We start from the raw sequence: 15,220 nt of genomic DNA, 5'->3' as shown, positions 1-15,220 counted from the left end.
CCTATAAACTGGACCAGAATATGGAGAGCTAAACTAACTGCCCTTAGCAAACACCGATAGAGGACATTATCCAAAGCTCCGTAATACTTAATCAAGTAAAAAATATACCCTTAGCCATCAATTAAGAATAAGAAATAACCGACAGAATGATAACAGTTTCCATTCAGGTGGTCTGAGTGGGATTCAAACCTGGGACTCAGGGTTCTAAGGCAGAGAGGTTGTCAGCCACTATACTGGAAGAATATACAAACTAAATAATCTCCTTCTACTTGGAGAGGACTGCCGGTCAGCCTCCTTCCCACCGACCATGGGCCCTGGCCTGCAAAGGGGTTCTGTTTTGGGGAAGCAGGTACACAGAGGGGATTTGGACTGCTTTTACCCCTGGCTTGGGATTGCCACTATTGCATGGTTGACGTATACTTGTTTTAAAAGGGGATTTTTTTGCAGACTTGTGCTGACTCTCCATCACCCTCTGTTGGTGAAATTGTAAAATTAATTGATTTGTATAATCTGCAAGTTAGTAAATAAAAAATAAAAAAAAGTCCAGTTGCATCTGTATATCTGTGTTTTCCATAGCTTGAAAAGTTGAGATTGTGTTATACATGTAAGCATTATTATATTTCTTGCTCTTCAAGTTATGTATGCTTGTTTATATGTATATGGATTTAACCACATGTGGAAGCACAAGCTACCAAAAACTAGTCCCTGTCCAAAATTATGTAATGTGTGTTAGTTCGATTGGGAACTGAGTGTCCTGTGTGTTTTGTTCAAGTAACAGAGTTTCTGGACCTGTTGACTGGCTGCACTAATCCCTGATTCCCGGGACAAGTTACGAAAGAGCTGAGCCTGAGAGCCACAAGTGCCTTTGTAAAGACAGTAGTAGGAGACTGCGTAGGCAAAAGTGCTGATACCTACTTTGGAAAGGAACAGACTAGGAAAAGGCAGAGGGGACAATACCTGTTGTAAGGAAGTGAAGATTCCCATGGTCAGCAATTCTACCCTCTCATGCCATGGACTTACATTAATTTCAAACTCTCTGTATTTCTGCTTATCTCGAACCAGCTGATGAGGAGCCCCAATGAACGAGACAACACAGTGTAAGGTTCAAGGTGACTTCTGATCTCAATGACACAGTACATCACCTGCTGCATATGCTTTATGGTTGTCATTGTGCTGATTGTATTGGCCTTACTAGTAGCTACATACCTCAGTTTAATTAACTGATCATTTAACATGTGACAGGAAGAAAGCAGTAAGGGTCCTAAAGAGAAGCCAATAACACTTAAACTTAAAAGTAAACAGAAGAGACAACCACAGCGTAGGCATGGGGAAATGCCTAAGGAGTTTGTAGAATGCATAGTAGGAGATTATTACTGCAACCCTTTGTGGATAACTTATCTGGGTACACAGAGGGCTTGGAAAGCTCTAATCCCTTCCCCAGAGGAGGTAGTTTTTCAGGAAGGCACATATGTACGATAGAAGGTTTGTGTTTAGGAGAGAGTGAGAAATGTCCTAGGTATGGACCAGACCCCTTTTGGGACAAGGTTTAAATGATGGAAAGTGGTAAGGTATGGGTCACACTAGCCCCCTACTGGCATAATGAGCAAGGCATGGAGAAGCAAGAGACCATTGTTCCCAGAGCTCCAACTCCTCCTTACTGCCCAGCCCCAGCCACATCTATGTGTCTGGAAGGATAGAGCTGCAGTAGGTCAAATGGAAGAGACCATCTGAGATTCCAGTCAAGTTTCGGCGACTGGGTCTGAAGTTCTTCAGAGTCCGTGGTAGCAGAGAGGAAGCTGGCCTGGTGGAGCTACTCAGTATTCTCCCACTCAAAGAAAGGCTTGATTCATTTTACACCTTTGAGCTTTTTCATAATCTCTCATGAGTAAATCCAAAAATGTGAAATGCGTCATGTTTATTTGTGCATTTCACAATAATTTTATTTTTATCTACTCATATTTGAGTATGTATTCAATTTTAAATATGTATTTTAGTTTACTTAAATTCAAGTTATGTTAGAGGCATGTTGTACTAGTTTTAGATTCATTGCATGTTTTATCCTGTTAATATAGGGTTATCACTATTGTTCCTTTTTTGCAATTGCAATAAAATGATATTAAAAAGATGCAAACATAAGTGACAGATGATCAGTTTTATAAGGAATATATTAGCCTGCAGCAAAATAAATTGCAACAGTCGTGAAAATTACTCATCAGACTAACGATGTACATGTAGTTTCTGTGACTGCAGCTATTGCAAAGGAGATGAAATTAAAGGTTATACAGCGTTTCTATAAAAAAAAAAAAAAAAAAAAAAAAATACAATTTAAGGAAAAGTAGCCAAAATTGAAAATCCCTGGATTAGTGTGGCTTTTCTTTTAAATCCTCTGTTTTAGTGCAGATTTAATGAATGTCATCCAATTATTTGCTCTGTGATCATCAGTCGTGTTCTTGCAAAATTATCTAGCTTTTCGCTTGCTAATGATTTTCTCATTAATCTAATTTTCTGGAATTTTGCTTTTACGGGTTTAATTGGGCCTTAGGCCAAGGGGAATGAATCTTCTTGGACAAATCTGTTTGCTATTACACACATCTGTCTTCCTTAGATTATTCTGTCACACTCTTTGAGCCGCTTTTATCTCCCTTTCCCAAGTATATGCAGACTGCATTTAGAAGATGCGATTTGGAGAACCGAGTAAAAGGAGTATTTTAACAATTTGACCCATTTAGGGCTAATGAAATGTCAGTTCAGTCGCATACCTTCCAACTGTCCCTAATTTGGAGGACCAGTCTCTAGTTTGCTCCCAATACCCTAAGTCCTTCCATTTTGCCATAATGTATTTATTTTGTATCAGCTCCAATTTTTGGGTATGTCTAGTGAATAACAGAAATTTCACAGCAATTGCATTTTGTTTTGTCATTAGAAAAGATAGATAGATAGATAGATAGATAGACAGATAGACAGATAGATAGATAGATAGATAGATAGATAGATAGATAGACAGATGATAGATAATCAAAAATTAGGCAAGGCAGCAGCTTCTACACACATGTATGAACTTCTCCTTCAAATACCAAAAAAATCTTGTGCAAGTCAAAAAATAAAATAAAAAGTGCAGCGAGAAAGATAGACGGATAGCTACAGATAGATAGACAGATTGATAAATCCTAATTTTGAAGATAGCACCACGTTGCTTAATATGCACATATGTATTTTCTTCAGTCGTGGATGAGATACATGGCATGTTGAAACTATTTGCTTTCTTGTAAATAATACCTTTAAACTTTATTTCACCCTGCCCCTTCCCCCCTTGCTCTCCCCCACCAAAAAAAAAATATATATTTGTCCATCTGGCATGGAGAAGATCTGGATATTTATATTTCTGTTTATGGCTTCTTCACGAGTGTCAGGAAATAATTATATTAAATATGACCTATTGACTGCACAATAAGTAGGGTTCTTCAGAAAAATAGTTCACCGCTACTCTACGCAGAGCAACGTTATTGCAACATATTTTTCTTGTTAATACAGTTATTGTTTAAGACATCCAGTACATTGTTCCAGAGTCTAGTTTCCGGACAAGCTTTCTCTTATTTATTTTCATTTTGATTTTCTGAATATTGTTGGAATTTCCGCTAGGCCATGCCTTTTCTCTGAAGATGAAATCCATACACATACGCCACAATTTATATTAAGTGCAAGATATCTGAACGCACAGTACATTTTACTTCTCCTGCTCTGTCTTTTTTTATTTTTAATTCTGAGAAGCAGAGGAGAAATCAATCCACACAATTTATTTTTAACTTCTAGCCCCTTAGCTTCAATTGATTTTTATCTCAGCAATCAATTGCTTAAAGAACAACTCGTCAAAGCAGGGTGCTGCCAAGCAATGGTCTGGTCCAAAGCCTTTATTGAACTAGTCATTAAAAGCGTATTATAGAACTAATAGGATGAAGACATTTAATGATGAACATGAAGAAGCCGCTGGTATAGGTAAGCAGTGGCTCTGAAGGCAGACTCTTTCTTCCCAATCGTAGAGTAGGGAAGTGCTTGCAAGTCTTTTTTGTATTACAGAGATATTGTATTAAAGCAATGCCCTGTAACAAAACTAACAATACAGTAGCACTGACATTGCCATGCCCAACTGAGGGAGTTATATTATGCAGAGAATGCCAACCTTCCAGAGGTGAACTGGTTTGAAAATTCTGGGACAAATAAATTATATTGTTTAGAAATTGTTACAAGCAGAGTTTGGGAAGAAATATGTTAATAGCTTATTGATAAGTTACACACCTGCTTTCCCATGTTGGAGAATTAATGGAAGCTGTTTTAACACAGCTAATGCCCTTAGACAATTATATCCGCATGCACATTAGACCTCCCTTAAATCAATGCTTTCCTGTTGGGAAAAATCAGAGCACGAAGACGTCCAGCGTCAGTTATCGGACCAAAGGTCCATTAGGATCCAGGAAGAACTTCCAGTGGCTGTCTTGTTGTTGTTTTTTTTTAATAAAATGTAAGTCCATACCTTATCGGTTTCAGATATTATAAAATCATATTCTAAACTCTTGTATCTGAATGAAAAACTTCACACTACAAGACAATCAATCTTTTAAACACTTCAATCATACATGTTGAAATCACGCTAGCTATTATAGTCGGGGGAAGAAACTAGAATTTTCACAATCCTTTTTAGTAGAAGTAAATGGCTAGAGCCAATTTCCGCACTTATTGACCTGTGCAAGTCTCTGCAGAGCGCAATATATTCAGAAGGAAAATGAGCAACAATACAAGCAGAGAAAACAAATTATCACCGTATAAGACACCTCCAACAAGCAAAATATCCTGCACGTTCGGCTCCTGCGTTTGTCAACATTCAAATCACAACTGCGTGTCATTAAATTGACAAGTGTGATGTTTTTGAGACATTACATAAAAGACATAGAATGCAAATCCATGCACAAACAATGTTTTCTTAACCCCGGGAATGAAAGATACTTAAACACACACAGTATTTATGTGACATAACAAAAATAAAGCATGTAGAACAAACATATATAATACTACAAATCTTTTAAAATAACTAATAGAGCAGGGCTGTTGGAAAATAAATTGGAGCAAGGCTAGGTTACATATTTATAGTCTGTGCTATTTTAAATGGTAAAAGATAAAGCTATTTGTTTTAGCTCAGAAAGAGATTTTTCTCCTGGGAGATGGTCTCCTTTGTAGCTGATAGTTAGAAACCAGAGTTAGACATACAGAGTAATGTAATCCTAGCAGAGCACGTAGCATGGAGCATTGATCCAAGACCACAAGCTCCAGAAGACAATGTGGGCACCTGTCAAGTCCTCATAATTAAAGAAGGCCCTCAGCTAGGTCTTTGAAACATAGAAGAAAAACAACAGGAGGCATGACTAACATCGCATTTAAGCCAATTAGGCAAAGGTCTAGGGTGCACCACAAGGGGCTATGTTCTAATCACATATATTAATGTGTGTCTGGTACCCCTAATTATACTCTCCATATGGTGAGCATAATGTGTCCTCACTGAGGACACATAATGTGTCCTCACTGTCTACCTAGGTCCCTCATATGAAAATAGCCAAACCAGGAACTACACACATCCATTAGGAGAAACTTAGGTGCATCCAAACCAGGGATCAGCACCAAGTCCCTAGATACAGTTTGAAAAATTAATGAAGGTTCATGGAATCCAGGACTTCAGAAGGGCAAATTTATTGGAACCCAAATGGCCAGCAGCAACATTTTGACCAACAAAAGGCAATTGGGCTCCAACAAACTTGCTTTTCTGAAGTCTTGGAGTGCCTGAACATTCTTTAATTTTGCAATCCTCGTTTGAAAATGGGCATGGAAGCCAGCTAACAGGCTGGCATGCTTTTTGTATGAAGAAGGAACACATAGATCCTTACACATATATATTAGTATACGAAGCAGGAGAATACATATAAAGCAACATTCATGCACACTTTTAATCATCAGGAAAATATCCATCTATAGTAAGGCAATGTATGGAGTAACATTCAAGCACTGATTTACAGAAAGGTGGAGCAAATGTGTTTTAGCCTAGGGCAGCAACAATTCTTGCACCTAATGAGATGTCACAAGTGATATTTTTTATATACATTCTCAAATATAACAAGAGGTATGCTTGATGTACCTTCTGAAATATAGCAAGAGCTATCATTGATGTACCTCCTGAAATATGACGAAAGGTATTCTTGATGTACCTGATGAAGTGTGACAAGAGGTGTCTTGGATGTACCTGATGAAATGTGATGTGAGGTGACCATGATGTACCTGATGAACTGTGATCCTATGAAACTATCTACTGAAATATGATGAGACGTCATATTGAGTGTTACAACGTACCTGGTAAAAACATGGTGAATGGACCTGTCAATGTACCTGCTCTAATTTGTTGGGTTTACTTGAAAACCCAACAATATGGATTTCAACATTTCTATTTCAAAATCAGCTGGTGCAATTTCTGCATGTTTGTAATACTTGTAACGGAATGGCTAATAATGTACACCTTAATATAATGCAACCATATCCGCAGCCTAAAAATTACCATAATTGTATAAAATGTCTCTTAAAAATATATACAGCAATATATATCAAACCATGGGTCAACATAAATTGGCATATAAACTAGAATATTAGTGAACACTGTAAATAACATTTTAATTACAGGATTTTCCATGTTTTTTAATTAACCTTCCAAGCGAATTTGCTTGCAGTACTCAACAGTATGGTAACTAATGTTTTCAGTATTCTTTTAAACTGTTCTGCAAAATTTTGTAAAGCAGAATTGTTTATTGAAATGCAGAGGGAATACAAAAAAAATCCTAACCTTACCCAGTGAAATTTATTCTGAATACTGGGCAGGGTGCCTTCATTAAAAACCATAAATCCGAAGTGAAAAAATCTTTTTTAGCTTTATTTTTAAGAGAACTTGATTTACATGTTGATACTGTAATGCAGTCGGTATTTCAGAAAGCAGCGCACACTCTAATAATGCTGATTTACAGGAAAAAATCCTACATTGTAATAATGCCAGTTGTACTCAATAATAAGGCAGATTTACTACACAATTGCACACACAGTAAAATGTTGATTTAGTTGAGAACTTCCTGAAGTTGTTCTGAGCTGCAGAAAGCTAGTGCTGTATTAATACATTGTCAATGACTCTTATTAATTCAAACTGTGTACAGACCATCCTCGTTTTACTGTGCAGGTTACATGTGTTAGAATGCATAGGCTAGCATTGTTGGAATGTAACGGTTAGAATAAATAAAAATATATATTTGCAGACTATTGTAGAATGTACAGGTTAATATTTAAAATATTTGGTTTAAAGAACATTTACACTAGCTCAGCAGGAGAGCCCCGACGCCAGGCTTAGAACATTGGCTGAGGACATCAGCTGACCACTCTCAGCTAATGAGATAAGTTCTTCCTTAGGAACATCTGCCTCTCTAGCATTGCTAGAGGAGGCGGGGGGCATCGCCTAAGGAACGCCAAGTAACAAGGGAAACCATTCAAAAACACTGGGGTGGGTTCACCTGGACTCCTGGCATTATAACCACTATACAAGCTGTAGTGGCTATGGTAAATGGAGTATTCATTTTACATAGGTCGCAATTTAATATGTTTTGATAAACTTTCCAAATGATGTACTATTTTAATATTTTGATATATTAATATTTTTCTTTATATGGTGTGTTGTTTGATATTTCATTATATTAGTGTGGAAAACAAGCATTGTATTGACATACCGAACATCATAGTTAGAATGTGCATTCTACTGTAATTAGAATACGTAGGTTATCATGACCTGAATGTGCAAGCGGACATGGTTACAATGTTCAGAATATGATGTTTAGAGTATTATCACAGTTCAAATATGCAGGTGTGCATGAATAGAATATGTCAATAAAATGTGCCTGTTAGCATGATTAGAACATGTAGGATATGTTAGAAGTTCTGTAGTGGTATGAGGAGTTTAACCAGATCAATGAAAATTTGCTATGACATAATACTCAAATGAAAGATGGCTGTAAGGATAGAAAAGGAGGAAGAGCAGGCCCGGACTGGCCATCGGGCACACCGGGCAAATGCCCGGTGGGCCGCGGTGGCCAGGGGCCGAGGCCGGCAGGGGAAGTCCCAGGATCTCCCCTGCCGGTCTATGCAGGGCCGGCACTATCCGAGCGCCGGCCCCGCTGTTTTCAATGAAGGGCCGGTGAGGAGATCAGAGATCTCCCTCACCGGCCCACTTGGAGAGACATGCGGCTGGGGAGGGAGGGAGAGGACCCGGCGGAGCTCTAGCTTGCAGCTCCGCCGGGTTCCTCTCGCGAGATCCGGCGCGTTGCCATGGCAACGACCGGATCTCGCGAGAGTGAACTCTAGCCTCGCAGGCTAGAGTTCACTCACCCACTGGACCGCCAGGGAAGATACCAGCGTGCCGGTCCCCCCCTCTCACTCACCAGCGTGCCGGTACCCCCCCACCTCCCAGGCTACAGGTAAGAAGGGAGGGGAGGGGGGGGGGGGCATAATGCTACATTTTATTTTACCCCCCCCAACACTCAATCCCTTCTAACATTCACACACAGCACACACAGCACTCTCACTCCCATCACACACAGCACTCTCACTCCCATCACACACAGCACTCTCACTCCCATCACACTCAGCACTCTCACTCCCATCACACACAGCACTCTCACTCCCATCACTCTCACTCCCATCACACACAGCACTCTCACTCCCAGCACTCTCACTCCCATCACACACAGCACTCTCACTCCCAGCACTCTCACTCCCATCACACACAGCACTCTCACTCCCATCACTCTCACTCCCATCACACACAGCACTCACTCCCAGCACTCTCACTCCCATCACACACAGCACTCTCACTCCCATCACTCTCACTCCCATCACACACAGCACTCTCACTCCCATCACACACAGCACTCTCACTCCCATCACTCTCACTCCCATCACACACAGCACTCTCACTCCCATCACTCTCACTCCCATCACACACAGCACTCTCACTCCCAACACTCTCACTCCCATCACTCTCACTCCCATCACACACAGCACTCTCACTCCCATCACACACAGCACTCTCACTCCCATCACTCTCACTCCCATCACACACAGCACTCTCACTCCCAGCACTCTCACTCCCATCACTCTCACTCCCATCACACACAGCACTCACTCCCATCACACACAGCACTCTCACTCCCATCATTCTCACTACTATCACACACAGCACTCTCAAACCCATCACAGCACTTTCACACACAGCACTCTCACACACATCACACTCAGCACTCACACACAGCACTCTCACACACAGCACTCTCACACACATCACTCTCAGGACTCACACACACATCACACTCAGCACTATCACAAAACACATCACACTCAGCACTATCACAAAACACATCATACACAGCACTATCACACACATCACACTCAGCACTCATGCACATCATCCACAGCACTATCACACTCGGCACTCTCACACGCATTACCCTCAGCACTCACACACATCATCCACAGCACTATCACACTCGGTACTCTCACACGCATTACCCTCAGCACTCACACACATCATCCACAGCACTATCACACTCAGGACTCACACACATCACACTCAGCACCCTCACACACATCATACACAGCATCCATCATACACACATACTGCACCCCTCACATACACACAGAACCTCCCCAACACACATACACAATACTTCCAAACATACACACACACATATATATATATATACACACACACACTCTGGATGCCCTATACACACACTAGATTCCTTGTAAGCAAACGCATACTACACCCCTAAACACACACTCTCTACAAACACTACATCACATATATACACACACACACACACACACTATAGCCTGTATGCACACACTTGCTACATCCCCTATACACACATTCTCTACAGCCCCTAGCCACATATGCATTACATTACACCACAAACACAACACGACTAAAACCGACCTTATTACACAATACCACACCACAATCAGCTCACACTATACACACACACAATCCCACAAGCAAGCTCCAAACACATGCACAATACTCTTTCCTGGCATTTTTGTCTCCTGGTATCCATTTATAGAGACACCAGAGACAAGTTGCAAGGAAACACAGTGCAAGCATGTTATTAAATTTGCTTGCACTGTGCAGAACAAATACAGGGCTTTTTTTCTCATGCTAGAGATCTTTAGCAGAGCTCTGCGCATGGTCTGCCCTGGCCTGCACTTTGAGAAGGGGGCGTGTTTGTCGTTAGTGATGACAAAACACACCCTCTCTGCCCCGCCCCTTCTTAGTGGGCCGCTCTGATAAAAAAATGCCCGGGCCGAATTTTTATCCCAGTCCGGCCCTGAGGAAGAGTATGGGTGGAAGGTAAGCGATAACTTGATGGAAAAGATATTTAGAGAAGGCAGAGCATGACCTGGGAAATGACCTGAATTCTACTACCAGAGATAAGTATATTCCTTGTAACTGGATAGGATACAATGGGAGAGTTTCTATCTGACTGCCAGAGTTAGGCACATCTCCGGTCACAAAAATCATTGACTTAAACCTAGAGCCAATATGAATTTTCTCAGAAAAAAAAAAAAAAGAAAACAGTATTTTAGCTCTCAACGGCAATGATGCCTAAGACAAATACAACATCCACAAGTGGGTGGGTGGGTGGGTTCATTCTTAGTACTGCGATAAAAAGTACCAGGAATCCCAGAGGAGAAGAGTAAGAGTGTTACATTCTTCTTCTCTACAGCTGTACGGAAAAGATTAAAAAGTGTCTTCTCCAGGGTAAAAGAGCCAGTGAAGGATGTTCTAAATTGCCATGGATCTGTATGTTGAGGTTTGCAGGACTGATTGTAAGAGGCTAGTGAAACCAGGTGCCTGGCACGGACCAGCTGTCATCATGACATTCAACATCCTATGGAGGTGGCTCTAGAGAGATACAGCCTGTTTACTGTGAGTGGCCGTCATCGAGGGAAAAATCTGCGCAGCTTCCTAGCAATTAATCTTCTAATCTTATTCCTCAAATGAAGTAATCTGTATATGTTAACAACCTTCCTGTTCTACACACAACATTCTCCATGGATTTTATTTATTTCATGATCGCCCTCTTGTAGACATCTGCTCCATCTCTCCCATAACCTCTTTTTCGATCTCATCATGCCCTGCATCCTAAATTTCTCTCCTCCAGGCCAATGTCGTTAGAAGCATTGCTGTCAAGAGACAGATTAAAATCACACTTCAATTACACCAATTCATTATTAATGATCATGTAGGAATGTGTTTGCCAATACTTCTTAGTGGTGTCAAGTCAAGAGAAATCTAGAAAAGGGATAAATAGTTTCATCCATTGAGTGCCCGGAGGGGTTTAATCACACATCTGACACTCAGTGCTTCAATCGTGCATCCCACATTAGCTACATTGCAATGTACTATACACGTGGATAATATGCCAAGCTTTTCGCATCGTTTTATTTGACTACATAACAGGAATATTACAAGGTATGTACTTAACAAAACATTTTTTTTCCTCAGAAATTTTAAACTTACCTACTAGGCTTTCCCATATGCTAATGAAAAATAGCACCACAACAACCACCATCACCACTATATACACTAGTGTCCATCTCTTTTATCAGTTTCTGCAATGACACCAACAGTACAAGTAGTACCACCACAATCACCAGTTGGCAGAACCACATGTAATACCACCACTTTCAACTAGAACAGGAAATACACCCAGCAACAATATGTGCAACAGCTGCAAAGATACTCCCAATTTATCATCTGGAAAAAACTTCTTTGACTAGCTGGCAATGCCAACAACAGCAGCAGCCCCATTACTAACATCCCTTTCACCATGACACACTATTAATACCATAGTCTTTAGCAGCACCACCATTTCCCTTGATAACATTGCTATTATGAATATCTCCACTTTTTTACCATGACCATGTGGCAACACAACCAATATTAATATCAACCAATATCAACTGCATTTTACAGTAAAACTGGTAACATTGTCCAGCACCCTGCTCACCACCAGCAACTGAGCACTGTACAACAAGTAAACCAGCACCACAAGCAATCCCATCACTAAGAAGTTATTGCTCACATGTCTTTAAGAACATGGAGATTTAATTAAAGTCTCGTTTTGTTTCCAGCAACTACGTCTGCTTCTGCTGAACCCAAGTATTAGGTCCTGTGGTACCCCAGTGAAAAATTAGCATGCTACAGTAAAAGAATATCTTATTGGCCAGGTTTCTGGGACAGGAGGTCCAGCAAGCCATAGCACTAGCAATCAGTGTCTTCTTCAGTCTCTTTTCTATTCTTTAAGCATCTTTACTTCAGTAATACCATAACTACTACATATAAACCAGTTCAACAAGCGTCCTATTATTAAAATACAATGCAATCATTACAATCAAGGCATGGTTAGCTTTAAAGTAGGACGTGGTTCTCAAACATACATCCAACATTTATAAAATTGGACTTCAGTCGACAACAGGGCTGTTAGTAAAAGTGCATTGTTTTAAGCAGCTGACGGTGTACACTTCTTGTAGAACAAGGTATCTTTTTCAAGCCATGTATGAATTTAGCATTTTTACACTTACAACAGTGTTACAGGGTCTAATTTGGGATTATTGTTGGGCGATGTGTAGTTTAGGAAAAGGAACTCACATTAGATTTGTATGTTACATTTTCTGACATATGATTTTAGCCCACAATCCCATTTAGGGCTTTTATGTAAGAAAATGTTTCCAACAAGCGAGTTACACATTGTTTATTTCCCAGTCTAATACTAAGCCCCCTTCCAGTGTTCATTTCATGGATTCCTAGCTCATCTCATTAGCAGCCTTAAATATATATATACACACATTTTTTTTTTGTTTTGATCGTTTCCACAAGTTTATCCACAGGATACATTCATCAACTACAATAAAATCTAATTGTCAAAAATAAAGTATTGGACTTAATAACTTTCTTAAATAATGATAATAATTAATAATAATAAACCTGCTATTTTATATTCCCTTTACCTGTATGAAAACATATTCATCCTGTACAACTAAAGAGTTGGTATCAATAGAACGAGAGAAGGGTCCGCTCCTGGTGGTCTCCGAGCATTCCTGTATTCTACAGGTTATATAATGGGCATCTGAGAAGCAGAAAAAAAATTATACAATGTTATTGAGGGCACCAAACAAGAAAAGACACAAAAAAGAACAATAATAATAATTGGTTATTATGTTACTTTTGCCAGACACCTACTCACAAGGGACCAAAACTAGTTACAGAGAATGACAGGGACAAACAATTCTTGGTCTGCAACACTGACATTTTCTACTTGAAAGCGCCTTGTGATTTCGCCTACTGCAACCATTAACTCAAAAGGAGAAAGGGGTTGCTTACGAGGGTGTTTAAACTGGAGCAATCATTTTAGTTTTTCACATAATGGGAGATAGTTACATTAATCACTGACTTATAATGAGTTGAACAGTGAAAATAAAATACAGGCAGAAATAACTATTTTAATGAGCTGTGTGTATACTGATTTTATCTAGGATAAATCATTACTAATATTACAATATTATCAAATAATTAAATTAAACCTATGTATCTCCATTCCCATGCAATATACTACATCGTAGTACCTGGAGAAGTCAATGCACCCTTCCCAACACTAATGTATGTGCCTTAATGCTATCTCCAGGAAAAGCATTGAATTCTACCTATGCATACACATGACGATTATGGCACATTCCAAGTGTGTGATATCATGCACGAACATGCTAATTGGAACTTCTACATGTGCCACAGGGGTCATTGTATATACCTCTTGTTGCTGTTAAGAGAGACTGAAAAATATACTTTGTAGGCAAGTATTTATTTCTTCATATAAAATGCCCTGTATATATAGATAATGTCAAATCCATCTAAGAAAGCATGTCTCCAGCTTCATGTTGATTAGAGATATTATGGTTTGTGACATAATTTTCAGATGCCAGTTATATGCCGTGGGCCATTCAGTGTTGCAGGTTTAATTTTAAGAAAAGTGAACTCATCCCTTTAAGGTCAATCAAATGATGGGTAATGACGAGTAATGACGAGTAATGACGGGTAATGATGGGTAATGAGGTAATGACGATCAAAGATAGACTTGGAATCCAAGTTAAAATGAAATGTACCTTTTTTTGGGGGAAATTATTTTTTGGTATTATGTCCGTTATAAAGCAGAAATAGAATGGAATACTGTTTTCCAGAAAATGCTCACTCGCAAACTGTTTTATCTTTATGGTGTACTTTTTTTTTCTTTTCATTTTTACCCATAAAAAAAGAATAGCGAGGAAGAGTGAACACAAACGCAAAATAAATGCTTCTAGACATTTCAATAATTTGCTGCCCGCACAATAAAGGTAATTTTCTGAACATTCACGTCGACAAAGATGAAATTGAATGTCCCACAATTTCTGTTATTATTGCACATTAACGCAAGCAGTGCAGCTTGAAGGCTTTTCTACAAATCTACAACTTATGCTTAAGCAAAAATAAAATTGCATCATACCCTTCACAAGTCTTCAGATCTCGCTCATCGGCTTGAACTGCTGGAGCAAATCTAAGACCTCCGCAGATGTTGAGACAGTTTGGAGATTATTGGCCAAACAGTGAAAAGTTTGATTGTGATACATCTCAAGAACCCACCAAAAGTTATAGAAGGCTTTGGGAGTACATTTTCATTTTACCAAAAGTGATTACTGGAGCAAAGCAACACGACTCTCTCTACTTGTAAATCATGTCATTTTTTTCCCTAATGTATCCCTCATATTCATTTTACATAAATACAAGAACTAATTATAACTATGGGCTTCTCTTCCTCTTTGCAGAGTTATGGAGAGAAGTTAAAGCCTTCATAGTATTTTAATAATTTAACTAAGCCCTAGATAGACTTCCAGAAGAAGGTCCAGAAGAGTACAAGCTGAATTACCTTTAAGGTGAGTACAATCTTAAGAATACATATATAACAATTTTTTGTTGGATCCGTTTGAAGACTATCTTTTGGATGCAGACTGTTAAAAGAACACTCCAAGCACAATAACTACCACAGAATGACCTAGCGCCTGACAT

The 15,220-nt window shown here is 39.4% G+C and overlaps 1 protein-coding gene across 1 annotated transcript in view; it reads right to left on the bottom strand.

The window, feature by feature from the left end:
* SORCS3 (sortilin related VPS10 domain containing receptor 3) overlaps window positions 1–15,220 on the bottom strand; it is a 470,892-nt gene that overhangs the window by 94,105 nt on the left and 361,567 nt on the right. The window contains exon 7 of the mRNA XM_063435106.1: window positions 13,135–13,253. Within this exon, the coding sequence (XP_063291176.1) occupies window positions 13,135–13,253 (119 nt within the window). The remainder of the gene's footprint in view (window positions 1–13,134; window positions 13,254–15,220) is intronic.

Source organism: Pelobates fuscus, chromosome 10, assembly GCF_036172605.1.
Source record: "Pelobates fuscus isolate aPelFus1 chromosome 10, aPelFus1.pri, whole genome shotgun sequence".
NCBI lineage: Eukaryota > Metazoa > Chordata > Amphibia > Anura > Pelobatidae > Pelobates > Pelobates fuscus.
Note: the sequence above shows the minus strand (reverse complement) of the source record. Positions and strands in the feature narration are given on the sequence as shown.